This window comes from Bos indicus x Bos taurus, chromosome 6, assembly GCF_003369695.1.
Source record: "Bos indicus x Bos taurus breed Angus x Brahman F1 hybrid chromosome 6, Bos_hybrid_MaternalHap_v2.0, whole genome shotgun sequence".
Taxonomy (NCBI): domain Eukaryota; kingdom Metazoa; phylum Chordata; class Mammalia; order Artiodactyla; family Bovidae; genus Bos; species Bos indicus x Bos taurus.
In genome coordinates, this window is record NC_040081.1 from 105,167,714 (window position 1) to 105,181,370 (window position 13,657).

General features: G+C 42.5%; 1 protein-coding gene across 1 annotated transcript in view; it reads right to left on the reverse strand.

Moving 5' to 3' along the window:
* CLNK (cytokine dependent hematopoietic cell linker) overlaps positions 1-13,657 on the reverse strand; it is a 204,223-nt gene that overhangs the window by 58,405 nt on the left and 132,161 nt on the right. Inside the window, exon 8 of the mRNA XM_027545041.1 lies at positions 13,040-13,085. Coding sequence (XP_027400842.1) covers positions 13,040-13,085 — 46 coding nt within the window. The remainder of the gene's footprint in view (positions 1-13,039; positions 13,086-13,657) is intronic.

The following is a 13,657-nucleotide window of genomic DNA, read 5'->3' on the forward strand; positions in this document are numbered from 1 at the left end:
GGGACGGGGGAGCCTGGTGGGTTGCCATCTTTGGGGCCACACAGAGTCGGACATGACTGAAGTGACTTAGCAGCAGCAGCAGCAGCACTGTATCTATTGGGGATCAATTCAATTCACTGAAAACAAAGTTCAATAAAAAGACTGAGTATCTGGAATTCAGTAGGAACATTCCATTTATTGCTTCAGAGATATGCATCTCATTTGTGATTGTGAATTTAGAGAAGTACATCTATCTTGCTTTTATTCATTTGCTTGTTCTTGAGCCCCTAGTGTATGTCAGGCATGGATTCATTTTTAATAGATTTATTGATGTAGGTGTTGGGGAATACAATACCAGAAAAAAAAGTTTCTATTGTCATGTAAACTCACATTCCAGTAGCAGGCGATAGAAAACAAACAAAGGTATATGATAGCCGGTGGTGATAAACACTGCAAAGAAAAGTGAAGGTCTGGTGTGTGAGAGACGGGTGGTGGGGCTACTGTTCTTCATACAGATGCCAGAAGACCTCTGTGCAGGGGGATGACAACAGAAGCTTGAAGAAAGTGAAGGCACACAGCATGTGAATACCTCGGCAAGCGTCCCTGACAGAGGCAGCAGCAAGTACAAAGGCCCTGGGGTGGGATGAGAACCAAGGGGTTCTACTCTCTGGGCTTCCCTGGTGGCTCAGACGGTAAAGAATCTGCTGGTAGTGTGGGAGACCTGGGTTCAATCCCTGGGTCAGGAAGATCCCCTGGAGGAGGTCATGGCAACCCACTCCAGTATTCTTGCCTGGAGAATCCCCATGGACAGAGGAGCCTGGCAGGCTATAGTACACTGGGTGTCAAAGAGTGACTAAGCACAACCCACAACACTCTCCAGGCAGCGGTGGTGGAGGTGAGAACGTGCACGGGGTCACATGGGGTCATTTAGGCTGTGACGAGAACTTTGCCTTAACCATGGTGCGTCTTTTCTGTATGGGCTTCCCCTGGTGGCCCAATGGTAAAGAATCCCCATGCAGTGCAGGAGATGCAGGAGACTCGAGTTCGGTTCCTGGGTCAGGAAGGTCCCCTGGAGTAGGAAATGGCAACCCACTCCAGTATTCTTGTCTGGAAAATTCCATGGACAGAGGAGCCTGGTGGGCTACAGTTCATAGGGTTCCAAAGAGTCAGACACAACTGAGCACACACACTGCATACATGCACCTTTTCTGTACCCTGTCTCTAAGTTGTGTACCCACATTATAATGCAAGTTTTCCCTGGCATCAGTATCCTCCTCATTTAAAATACATGTGTATGCAGAGCTACTGCTGCTGCTGCTGCTGCTAAGTTGCTTCAGTCGTGTCTGACTCTGTGCCACCCCATAGATGGCAGCCCACCAGGCTCCCCAGTCCCTGGGATTCTCCAGGCAAGAACACTGAACTGGTTTGCCATTTCCTTCTCCAATGCATGAAAGTGAGAAGTGAAAGTGAAGTCTCTCAGTCATGTCTGACTCTTAGTGACCCTGTGGACTGCAGCCTACCAGGCTCCTCCACCCATGGGATTTTCCAGGCAAGAGTACTGAACTGGGGTGCCATTGCCTTCTCCAAGAGCTACTGCATGGTATAGTAATTCCTCTCCTGGGTGTATATTCTGGGCTTCCCAGGTGTCACTAATGGTCAAGAGCCTGCCTGCCAGTGCAGGAGCCGTAAGAGACCTGAGATCGATCCCTGGGTTGGGAAGATCCCCTAGAGAAGGAAGTGGTTACCCACTCCAGTATTCTTGCCTGGAGAATCCCCTGGACAGAGAAGCCTGGCAGGCTACAGTCCCTGGGGTTGCAAAGAGTTGGGCATGATATACTAAAGAGAAAGCCAAACATACACACATACCAAAACTTGTACATGAATTTTCAGAACAGTACTATCATAAAAGTCAAAAGGTAAAATTCATCCAAATGTTTATTAACTGATGAAAGAGTAAAAATATGGTGAAAGGATAAACAAATGTATCTATACTAAGGACTATGATTTAGCAATAAAAAGGAATAAAGTACATGTTACATGCTACAACATGCTACATGTTACAACATAGATGATCTTCTAAAACATGCTCAATGAAGGAAGCTAAAAGACTATGTATTGCATGATTTCATTTATATTTTAAAAATCTAGGATGGGCAAATCCATAGAGACAGGAAGTATATTAGTGGTTTCTTGGGAAAGGGGAAGGTTTGGGGAGCAACTTCTAATGAACAGGCTTTTGTTGGGGGGAGATACATTTTTCAAAACTTAGATTGTGGCCATTTGTTGCAGAATTCTGTGAACATACTAAAGTCATTGAATTGTATACTTTATCCTTTAAATTTTTTAATTTTTTTATTCTTTTGGCATGCTGGATCTTAGTTCCCCCACCAGGGATCGAACCCATGCCCCCTGGAGCGGAAGCTCAGAACTTTAACCATTGGACCACCAGTGAAGGCCATCTGTTTTTAAAGAGTCAGCCTCTCTCTCTCTTTAAAAAAAAAATATTTCTTATATTTATTTGGCTGTGCCAGGTCTTAGCTGTGGCATGCGGGATCTTCAGTCTTTGTTGTGATATGTGGATATTTGAGTTCAATTCCTGACCAGGAATTGACCCTGGACTCCCTGCATGGAGAGCGTGGAGTGTTAGCCCCTGGACCACCAGGGAAATCCCTGAATTGTGTACTTTAAATTAGTGAATTTTATAGTACCTGAACTGTATCTCAATAAAGACATTTACAAAATTCAAAAAATAAAAAAGAATAAAAATGGTGTGTATGATATCATATGCAACAGTGAAAATCCTGAGGGCTTCAGCTATATCAAATATGTTTAATAGCAATAATTTATGCCATGGGTTTCTCTTATTTGTTGCTTAGATATCTGAAATGTTACAAATTAATAGGTATAAATGAACTTCAGGGACTCCACAAATGAGAAAACGATATCAAAAAGGTGAAATAACTCATCAGAATGTCATATAGCTTTGATAATAATTCAGGTAAAATGCAGGCATCTTTTTTAGGGGGGCATAGGACTTGTTTAAGAAGTAATAACAACTCAAGTATACACTGGAAGAGGATGAGATTTGGAGCTGGACTTCTTGAGTTTGCATTTTGATTGTGCTACTTACTATTGGTAGGGTCATAGCAGGTGCTCAAAAAATACTTATGACATAAATGGATTGAGAAACAGTTGCAATTTTTATTCTGGAAAAGTGAAACTTGGTTACTCATACTTCATGGGAACTCACGTGTGGAATAAATGAGTTAATGCATTTCAAGTAATGACTTTTATTGCATACCCACTGTTAGGAAATTATTTCATAATGGAAAATTACAGAGAAAACGGCAATCTACTTTCCTGATGAGGTACACAAATAACTCAAGTGCTACGAACAGTTCCCTGTTGCATCAGAAGACCCAAACAGGTGTTCTTTGGGGTCTTTTCCCATCTTGAAATTCAATCAAGCAGTTTTCTGTAGGAGGAGGCTGGCGTGCTCGCCATCTGGTGGCTACATGTGTAATTAGCAACATCTGCTCGACTGTCATTTTCCTCCTGAGTTTGCGACAAGATAAAACTCACATCCGCTGCAAAATGTGTTGCTTCTCGGGAGACCATGTAGTGAGCTGAACACAGCATGGAGGTAGAATCTATTGGACCTGGTGTGATTATCACCATAATTTATTAGAGTGGAATCATGAAGTTGTCTGTGAAGTTAAATTAAAGCCTCTGGGAGAAGACATTACTTTGCCTACAAAGGTCCATATAGTCAAAGCTATGATTTTTCCAGTAGTTATGTACGGATGTGAGAGCTGGACAAAAAAGGCTGAGTGCTGAAGAACTGATAGCTTCGAACTTGGTGCTGAAGAAGACTCTTGAGAGTCCCTTGAACTGCAAGGAGATCAAACCAGTATATTCACTGGAAGGACTGATGCTGAAACTGAAGCTCCAATACTTTGGCCACCTGATGTGAAAAGCTGACTCATTGGAAAAGACCCTGATGCTGGGAAAGATTGAAGGCAGGAGAAGGGAACAATAGAGGATGAGATGGTTGGACGGCATCATTGATTCGATAGACATGAGTTTGAGCAAGCTTTTGGGGATGGTGAAGGACAGGGAAGCCTGGTGAAGGACAGGGAAGCCTGGCGTGCAACAGTCCATGGGGTTGCAAAGAGTCAGACCTGACTGAGCGACTGAACAACAACCGGGAGAAGAAGAAAGTATTGTGAGACTTGTTTGTGCGTTTTGGGGCAGGGGTGGTGTGCCTGGTGCCTGTTTATAAGAGCTGGTTGTTAAATTTTCAGGATTCTGCAATTCAGGTGTTAAACATAGCCATTATTAAAAAAATAATTGTGTAAATATACACTGAAGTTATGAAAAAGGTAGCATATGCTCGAAACTCATGACTTCCTGATTATTCTACCACATCTGCCTATGCTGTTGAAGTTCTTTACCTCTATCGTGTCTGTGGTGGAAACCAGTAAAATATGGCATGTCTTCCCATCTTCCTGCTCAGTGGTCCTGAAATCTGCCATAGCGGAAGTATTTGCACCATAGAAACTGATGGAAGCTACAAATTAAGGTTTGCTCTATTGTTTGGTATTCTCATCTGTGATTTAAATGGTTGGACAAGAAGATAGACATTCGAGAATTTGTTTCTTGATGGAAGGGATGATGACGCAGATGAGATCTTTGAAATCACACAAGTTGGGTTCTAATCTCACCCGTCCCCCCCATCACTGACTGAGTAATCTTGGGCAAATTATTTAAACGTTCTGGGCTTGTTTTCATGTCCATAAAGCACAGATCAGGAAGCGTAGTTCCTTGGATGGTTAGGAGTAAATAAAATACACTTGTTTTCAATTAGCTCCTAGTCAGTTTGTGTTAAATATATGCAATACTCTTTGTTTATGAAATACGGTTATGACAATCAACACTTTTGGAAACAAAGCATCGGTGTAATATTACGTAATTAAAACATAGACTCTGGAAAAAATTGGACAAAACCTGGCCTCTTTGCGGTATTTATGATGTCGAAGAGTTTTATAATATTAATATATGAAAGTGAACCACTGGAATTTCATGCCCTGATGATTAATTATAGAAGCATCCAAAGAAGAAATGATCCAAGTGGCTAGTGTATATTTCATAAGGCCTATTCTGAGAAACCTTTTTGAGTTTTTTGAGAAAGTCTGTGGAAACTTTCAGAAATTAATTTCAGCAGTAAATTGCTGAAACCACTCTTGGGGTTGAGTGGAGAGGGATTAAGTTAGGCAAAGCCTGGGATGTGGGAGGGACCTGCTGACTTTAACAGCTCCTCAAGTAATGTTGGAAAGTGCAATTTCTTAGGAACATCTATGTCAACAGCTGCACCTTGGGGCTTAGTAACAGGTGTGGGATAGAAGTCTCTTTCTAAACAATCCCAGGAGACATCTTTTTGGCTGAACTCAGTGTTTCAGGGAGTGGAGGCAAGGTGGGTAGGCAGGGTGAAGGGAAGGACCAAGACTTCAGAGGCAATGGGGTGGGTGAGCAGTGGAGTGGGTGGATTTGTATGTATGAACCATACCCATGGATGCACAAAATGCTAGAGGCCATTGTGTTCTACAGTATTTCTACAGATGGGATATTAAGGGCTAGTGTGTGTGTATGTGTGCACGTTCAATCACCTGATCGTGTCCTACTCTTCACGACCCCATGGACAGTAGCCTGCCAGGCTCCTCTGTCCTTGGAATTTTCGAGGCAAGAATACTGGAGTGGGTTGCCATTTCCTACTCCAGGGGATCTTCCCAACCCAGGGATCGAACCTGCATCTCTTGTGTCTCCTGCATTGGCAGGGGGATTCTTTACCACTGTGCCACCTGGGAAACCCCAGGAAAATCATTTGCCTAGATTTATAACTGAGCAGGACCTTATGGGACTTTCCACCATATCCTCTGCTTTAGCTCCTCTCTGAAGGCCCTGGAGAGCAGTATTTGATGCATGTTTCTTGAGTTGTTTTACCGATGCTAAAACCCCCGCCAAAGAGAAGACGTTAACTACTTGATGACCATGAGCACAACCGCAGGCTTCCTCAGGACTGATGATGTCCTCCCTCACCTGGCTTTTGAAAGTGCTTTGCCAAAACCCTTCGGGGAGCTCAGGGTTTTTTAGATCGTGAGCCACCCAGCTCCTTTCATGGCCCTGCAATAAACCTTCCTCCGCTCCAAATGCCACCATTTTGGTCTGTGTGGCCTCACTGTGCGTTGGGCACATGAGCTTGCACTAACAAGTTCACATCACAAGCAGAGATGGTTCCAGAAGCAGTTGGGTTTCTTGGCTTGCCCCTTGCAGGCCCCCACCTACTGGGAATTTGTGGCTAAGCGTCACAGGCTGATCTCTTGGTGGTCCTGTGACCCCCGACAATGCTTATCTGATACACTTTTATTAACATGGGCTAATTTTTAGAGTTACCGTAGGGTTTACCACACATCTACTATGTGCTCTGCATGGTGCTATATGTTTGCTGCAGGGAAAACAATGTGCAGAAAAGTTTGATCTTTAAGGTTAAGGAATTTATTTTTATATTCATCAGTAACAGATTTACTGTGTTTGCTCAGCACCGAACTAGATCAAGCATGATTTCAGCCTACACAGAGAGCCAGAGAGATATTCCAGGGCAGGGAGAAGGGCAAGAATAAGTGAGGGAGGAAAGACTTGTGGAAGTCATTAGTTCGGTCCAGTGTCCCTTTATCGAGGGTCCATCACGTGTCAACACCTGTGCTAGAGGATTTGTGTCAGTTAGTACCTTACGAGAGACAGGGATCTGATGATTTAGGAGCATTTCCTCCCTTTCAGAGAGGAAACTTCGAGAGCTTAAGTTCTTTGTAGATATTTGTGAAGTCGTAAAACTGGCATTTGAACCCAGGAGTCCTTGTCCCCAGATCCAACCTGCAGGCAACCACATTTTGGCTTAATATTTAACCTTCCCTGAGGTCACTGTCTCCCACCTCAGCTCTATGTGCCCTGCTTTGGGAATCAGCCCTAGGACTCACAGTTCTCCTGTTGTGGCACAATTAAGGATTGTATCGAGTTCCCACAGTGGAGACCTGACCAGGTGGGTCCTTGTGGTCTAAGGTCTTCTGTGCCCTGGCACAAAGTGATTTTGAATAAAGTACACTTCTACCCTGGTAGTTATCACATGGTGTTGTAACTGCCTTGTTTTTAACTCTTCTATTTGTGGCTTCTTTATTGCTCTCTATTGAAATGTGTGTTTGTTACATGAGCGGTTATCTAACACTTTTCTTTTTCTCTGTGTGACGGTGAGACAAAGTATTGTCCTGTAGTTCAACATCTATAACATTACAACATGTATAACATTAGCTTTGAACTGATCTTGTATCAATGTGTCTATCATTTTTTTTTTCTTCCTTCCTTCCTTTTTTTTTTTTTTTTTTGCTTTGAGCCTGAACAGGAATATGATTTCTATCACTTTTGAGCCCCTGTTTGTGTCTGAAATAAACTTAAATCTAAAATGGTGGTAGGAGGATAATCTTAAATTTATTTAAGGTTTCTAGGTCTGTGGGCTAAAGCTTGTGTTTTTTGTTAAGGATATAATCTATAGGGAGGCAAATTCCATCCTTTTTGTGATGTTTTGTGTTGCCGTGTTCTGCCCCTAGAGGACAGTATCATCCATCAATTCCTGTCTTTTGTGCTAAAACCTTGTATGCTGCTGCTGCTGCTGCTAAGTCGCTTCAGTCGTGTCCGACTCTGTGCGACACTACGGACAGCAACCCACCAGGCTCCCCTGTCCACAGGATTCTCCAGGCAAGAATACTGGAGTGGGTTGCCATTTTCTTCTCTGAAAACCTTGCCAAATTTGTGCTAAGTGCTGTACTGAGTTACTTCAGCTGTGTCCAACCCTGCTCATCCCTGTGGACTGTAGCCTTTCAGGCTCCTCCAGGCTCCATGGGATTCTCCAGGCAAGAATACTGGAGTTTGGTGAGTGAGAAATCATTTAGGGAGTTTGCAGAAAAAATTTTAGATACTAGCAAATCTAGTAAAACCCTGGAAACATTGCCATATTCACAAAAGACTGGGCTCTGGTCTAGGATGGGACTGCTTGCTCTGTGACCTTATGTGAGCCCCTTCTCTTGCCAAGCCTCTTGGCATAAGATGAGGGGGTAGATTCGGATTAACTCAAAACTCTTTGGCATCTAAATTTGACAAAAAGCAAACTGGTAGAAAGGTCTTTTGATGGCATTATATGGAATTCTATTGTACTTCTTTTTAACCAAGCTCATGTTTCTGGATATACAGGTTCAGCCACCTGTGTGTAATTCCCTCTTTCTTTTCATGGATAGTTTATCGTATTTTGTTATAAATTCATTCTTATATATGACATGCTTTTCACCTCTAAGGAAATTGGTTTAGAGTTTGGGCTTGGTTCACATGGAAGGCAAAGAAACTCATTTTAGCCTCCTTTCTGCTTAGCGTTAAGAAGCTAAGCCACTTAGAGTTGATCCGTGTTGTTGTGCAGCAGAAACCAACACAACATTGTAAAGCAATTATCCTCCAATTTAAAAAAAGAAAAAAAGAGAGAGAAGCTAAACCACACCACTTTTCAATATTACAGCTATCCTCATTTAAAAAGAGAGAGTTTCTTCTGCCTCTATAGCTAATGCTAATTAATGGTTCATCACAACTCCCTGAGAAGGGAATGGTTACCACTCCAGTATTTGTGGCTGGAAAAATCCAGGGGCAGAGGAGCTTGGTGGGGTGCAGTCCATGGGGTCGCGAAAGGTCAAACATGACTAAGCAACTAACACTTTCACAACCAACTTACACTGTATGAATACTTTGCCCCCAAATAAACTTTTATCCATTTTTAGGAGTGAATAAAAGAAGCCAAGCTTCAGGGAAGATAAGTTCTTGAAATCTGACAGTTTCCAGATAATGTCAGAATATGATTTCAAGAAAAATAATATGAAATGTACATTAACATAAATCTATAACTGCTCAACTTGATGAAAAATATCACCAAAAAACTCTGCCATGACTGAACCACCCAATATGTTTTTCTCGATGACATTTTGTGAGAATGAATAAATTATCTGAGAATGTGTTTGCATCAAACATACAGAATTTTGTAATAAACACATAAATCATTCAAGCATTTTCCAGAAAGATGCCTGATCCAAAAAATGAGGATATTCATATTACTTTTCTCCCTTCCAGCTTCTTTCTCAGTACAGTCCCTTAGAGCTCTGGATAGTAATACAAAACCATCAATTATAGAAGTGTAGGAACAGAAGACACAAAGAAAATTACTCTCATTGAAGAAGATTTCCATGCAACTTACAAGCTGAACTTCTGTGAGCTTTGTTTTCACTGAGGTCCCCTCTGCAGTTTACACTGGGGTCTACTTTTGAAAAGGGGCTTCCCAGGTGGTCCTAGTTGTACAAAGCCCGCCTTCCAATGCAGGAGATGTAAGAGGCATGGATTCAACCCCTGGGTTGGGAAGATCCCCTGGAGGAGGGCATGGCAACTCACTCCAATATTCTTGCCTGGAGAATCCCAGGGACAGAGGAGCCTGGTGGGCTACAACCCATGGGGTCGTAAAGAGTCAAATATGACTGAAGTGACTTAGCATGCATGCACTAGTTTTACAAAAACAGCTATATTTTTCAGCCATGGTACCCGGATACCAGTCATCATCCCCTATAAAACTGGCAGGACAAACTTAACTCTGAAAGATGTGTTCTTGTTGTACTCCTTGAGGAATTGCTTTACTCTTTTCTTACTTGGGGCAATTGATGCTTTTTCACATGAAAAAGCAGGCTCTCCCTTTTTTGCATAGACTACTGGGAAGATTGAGGCAAACTAGTAGCTTAATTTTAATAGAATGCAATGACTTGTGCCTTAGGATCCCGAATTTCATATTTACCTTTGTCTGTCTCTATATTTCCTATGATTTAAAACCTTTTCTGCTATACCATGCAAGTTTTTGTTAACTACTCCAACAGTTGTGAGCTAAGGTGAAGTATAAATAAATAGATGAATGAATAGTTGTGATTTGTGATTTATAATGAGACATGTATATTTGGTCTTCATCTCTGTGTCTGGCACAGAGCTCCTAAATCCTTTGGAATTTCCTAAGTGATGAGAGCTATCTAAGCGTCTTTTGTTATGTTAAGGAGATTATTTGTAGATCCTACCTAAGGATGGGGGCTGGTGGCCAGTGGAGCTGACCATGTGATTGGAGGGTTGAAACTTACAGTCCCCCAAATCTAAACCTAGCCCTACTTCTAGGAAGCAGGGAGTGGCTTGAGATTGAGTTCAGTCACCAACGGCCAATGATGTAATCAACCGTGCCTACGTAATGAAGCCTCCACAAACTCCCAAGAGTTTGAAGCTTCCAGGTTGGTGAACACACAGAGCTTCAACACATGGAAGCTCCCTGACTTTTCCCAATACCTCCCTTCTGTGTCTCTTCCACTTCACTGTTCCTGGGTTACATCCTTTTATTGATACATTGGCAATTTAGTAAGTAAGATGTTTCTTTGAGTTATGTGAGCCACTCTAACAAAGTAGTTGAACCCAAGGCAGGGGTGGATGGAACCTTCAGTCTATAGACGCGCAGGTGACAATCTGGGCTCATGACAGCATCTGCAGTGGTGGTGAGGTGCGGTCTGGTAGGACCGAACCCTTAACTTGTTCATCTGATGCTGTCTCTGGGTGGACAGTGCCAGAACTTGATTGAATTGTAGGACACCCACCTGGTGTCCAGAGAATTGCTTGATGATGTGTGGGTGGGAGAACTAACCCCTATGGACGTTGGAATTGGTATTAGAACCATCTGGATTGTCACACAGACATATTAATATATGTAGAATGGTGGTCAAAGAAGATTCTGCCATCAAAGAAATGAAACTTCATGTCTACAGTGAACTATTAAAAAAAGAGAAGAATTGTGAAACCCATTTCCTACCTTTCTCCCCAGGACTCAGGGCTTCCCTTGTGGCTCAGCTGCTAAAGAATCTGCCTGCGATGCAGGAGACCTGGGTTCGATCCCTGGGTTGGGAAGATCCCTTGGAGAAGGAAAAGGCTACCCACTCCCGTATTCTGGCTTGGAGAATTCCATGAACTGCATAGTCCATGGGGTCGCAAAGAGTCGGACATGACTGAACGACTTTCACTTTCACTTTCCTGGACTCATTTCTCCATAAATGGCTATGAAGGTTCTATTATGACTTAGAACCTCTGTATATATCAAATGATTATGGTCTGCTTTGAGGTCCCTCTGTGCTCTGCGCTCTGGGCCCTTTCTCTGTCAGGCAGGAAAAAACTGCTATATAATTCATGTCTTCTAAGGGCTAGCAATACTAATACATCAGTTACTGAAGGAATGCTCTAAATCAAGTGCTATGTACATCAAAGGCATTTCCATGTTCTTGGACTCAAGAGGAATAGGAAAGCTTCCCTATTTGGGACGGTTTAAAGGGGTCTAGAGGGCAGATAGACAGGGATCAGTCAGGCTATGGAAGATGGAGAGGAGAGATAGGGCAGGGAACAGCCCTTGTCCTCTGCTTCTGCTTATGCAGTTCAACTGAAGAGTCATAAAAGCCCTGGCGACCTCACATTTCAAGAGGAGGAAAGTAAAGGCTTTGAAAGGTTAGGTGCCTCACTTAAGGTCACACAGCCAGGGCGGGGCAGAGCCAGGGCGTCAGCCGCTCTCCTTGCTCCTTCCGCCTCGCTTCCCTTTGTGGGCATCTTCTCTTGTGCATCCAGGTCCATTGCTCATCTGGTCCATTCTGTTCCACCTACGCTCAATCCTCGGGGACCAACCAGCACAGGCAAACTGGCCCTGTGGTTTCTGGTTGGGTTTGGCCATTGGGAAGTCCCAGCAGGAGACAAGACGGAGCTTGGAGAGGGAGGTTGGGGTGTGTATTCCATTCATTCCCACCCTGGGAGGAAAGTAAGGAAAGTGAAGTCGCTCAGTCATGTCTGACTCTTCGCGGCCCCATGGACTGTAGCTTCCCAGGCTCCTCTGTCCATGGGATTTTCCAGGCAAGAGTACTGGAGTGGGTTGCCATTTCCTTCTCCAGGAGATCTTCCTGACCCAGGGATCAAACCTGGATCTCCTGACAGTTTACTGTCTGAGCCACCAGCCACATGGGCTGGTGATGTCCCTCAAAAACGGCCACTGCTCCTCTCAAGGTGGTGAGCGCCTTCTTGTTTCCTGTGGCTGTCCCCTCATCTCTGGGTTTAGGAGTGGTAATAATGTCACTGCTACTGGCCCCAGTGCCTGCATCATCCCACACTCTTCCCCAACACCTCACATACCTTAGTAAACAGTTTCTTTACAAATAAACCTCTTTAAATTATCCTAACTTGGACGTGCCATCTCTTCCCTCTTAGGACTCTAATAATTGCACTTTCCCATTAAAGAAAATTTGATGTTAGTAATACGTTACAGAATATAGCATAAGACACATAAAAGATGAATTTGATATTTTTAAGTTACTGGGAAATGTAAATCATGGGGCTGTCATCTTTTCCAAGTGGACATTGTAAAAAGAAGAAGGGGACATTGGGGAAAGTGATGAGAGAAGCTATAATGTATAGGATTCAATTAAATTACTGTAGCTATCCTCCATTTGTGCTTCTAGCAGTACTGAAATTGATTGTTTCTTTTCAGTTTCTTACCTGTTTCTTCATCTCCAAATTGAGTTGCTTTGCCTAAAGCTTTAAAATCTGTTTTCATATTAATTAATCAAACATTTTAAAATTAGATGTCTTTCAATTTTACAAGGATATGCTTAGAGGAATAACTTAGCTATGTATTTGAGGCAAGAAATATATGTTTCAAAACAATTTCTTTCCAGATTGTACAACATGGAATATGACTTTTCACAGTCAACTTTCTCATTAATAAGGTAAGGTGATAAAAAGGCATAAGATGTGAGAGAGTCTTTCCAAAATTAGAAAACCTTATTAGATGAAGGTTAATTTAATAGATAACCTTGTTCAGAAAAATCTAAAAATATACAGATATATTTCAAACTTTGTGATTTGACTTTACCTTTAACATGTTGTTTTCTGATATCCTTGGAAATGGGTTTTTCCACCTGTAGAAGACAATGCATTACAATTATCTCTTAAATTGCGACTATTCCGTTTCATGACCTGCCACTCGGTATGGTTAGATCCCTTAGGTTATGAGTCCAGGACACATCATTCTAACAGATCACCCTGTGTGTATTGTTGGCAACTATTCAACGTGTGTAAATACCACCATGCCAGTGACGAGCGTAGGGGCCTCAGGTGGTAATTCGGTATAAAAAATATTTGGTTTGAGAATCAATCCTGCCTCTTATTGCTGTGAAACTTTGGAAAGGCATTTACCATATTATGAGCCTTAGATTTTTTTCCCATCTTTTTTAATAGGGAAAATTTTGTTCATGTCAATTCATGTCATTGAGTTATTGTGAAGATCAATATACATGATCAAGTCCATGAAAGGGACTGAGCAGGCAGATCAAAGTGTAGCCTTGTGTAAATGCCCTTGTTGGGATTTCACCTTCATCATGTGCTGGCTATGAGAAGGTGGCCAGTCATTTAACTTTCTAAACCTCAGTTTCCTCAGCTGTGAAATGGAGGTAATAGAAGAACTGACACTTCACAAGGATGGCAGAACTAC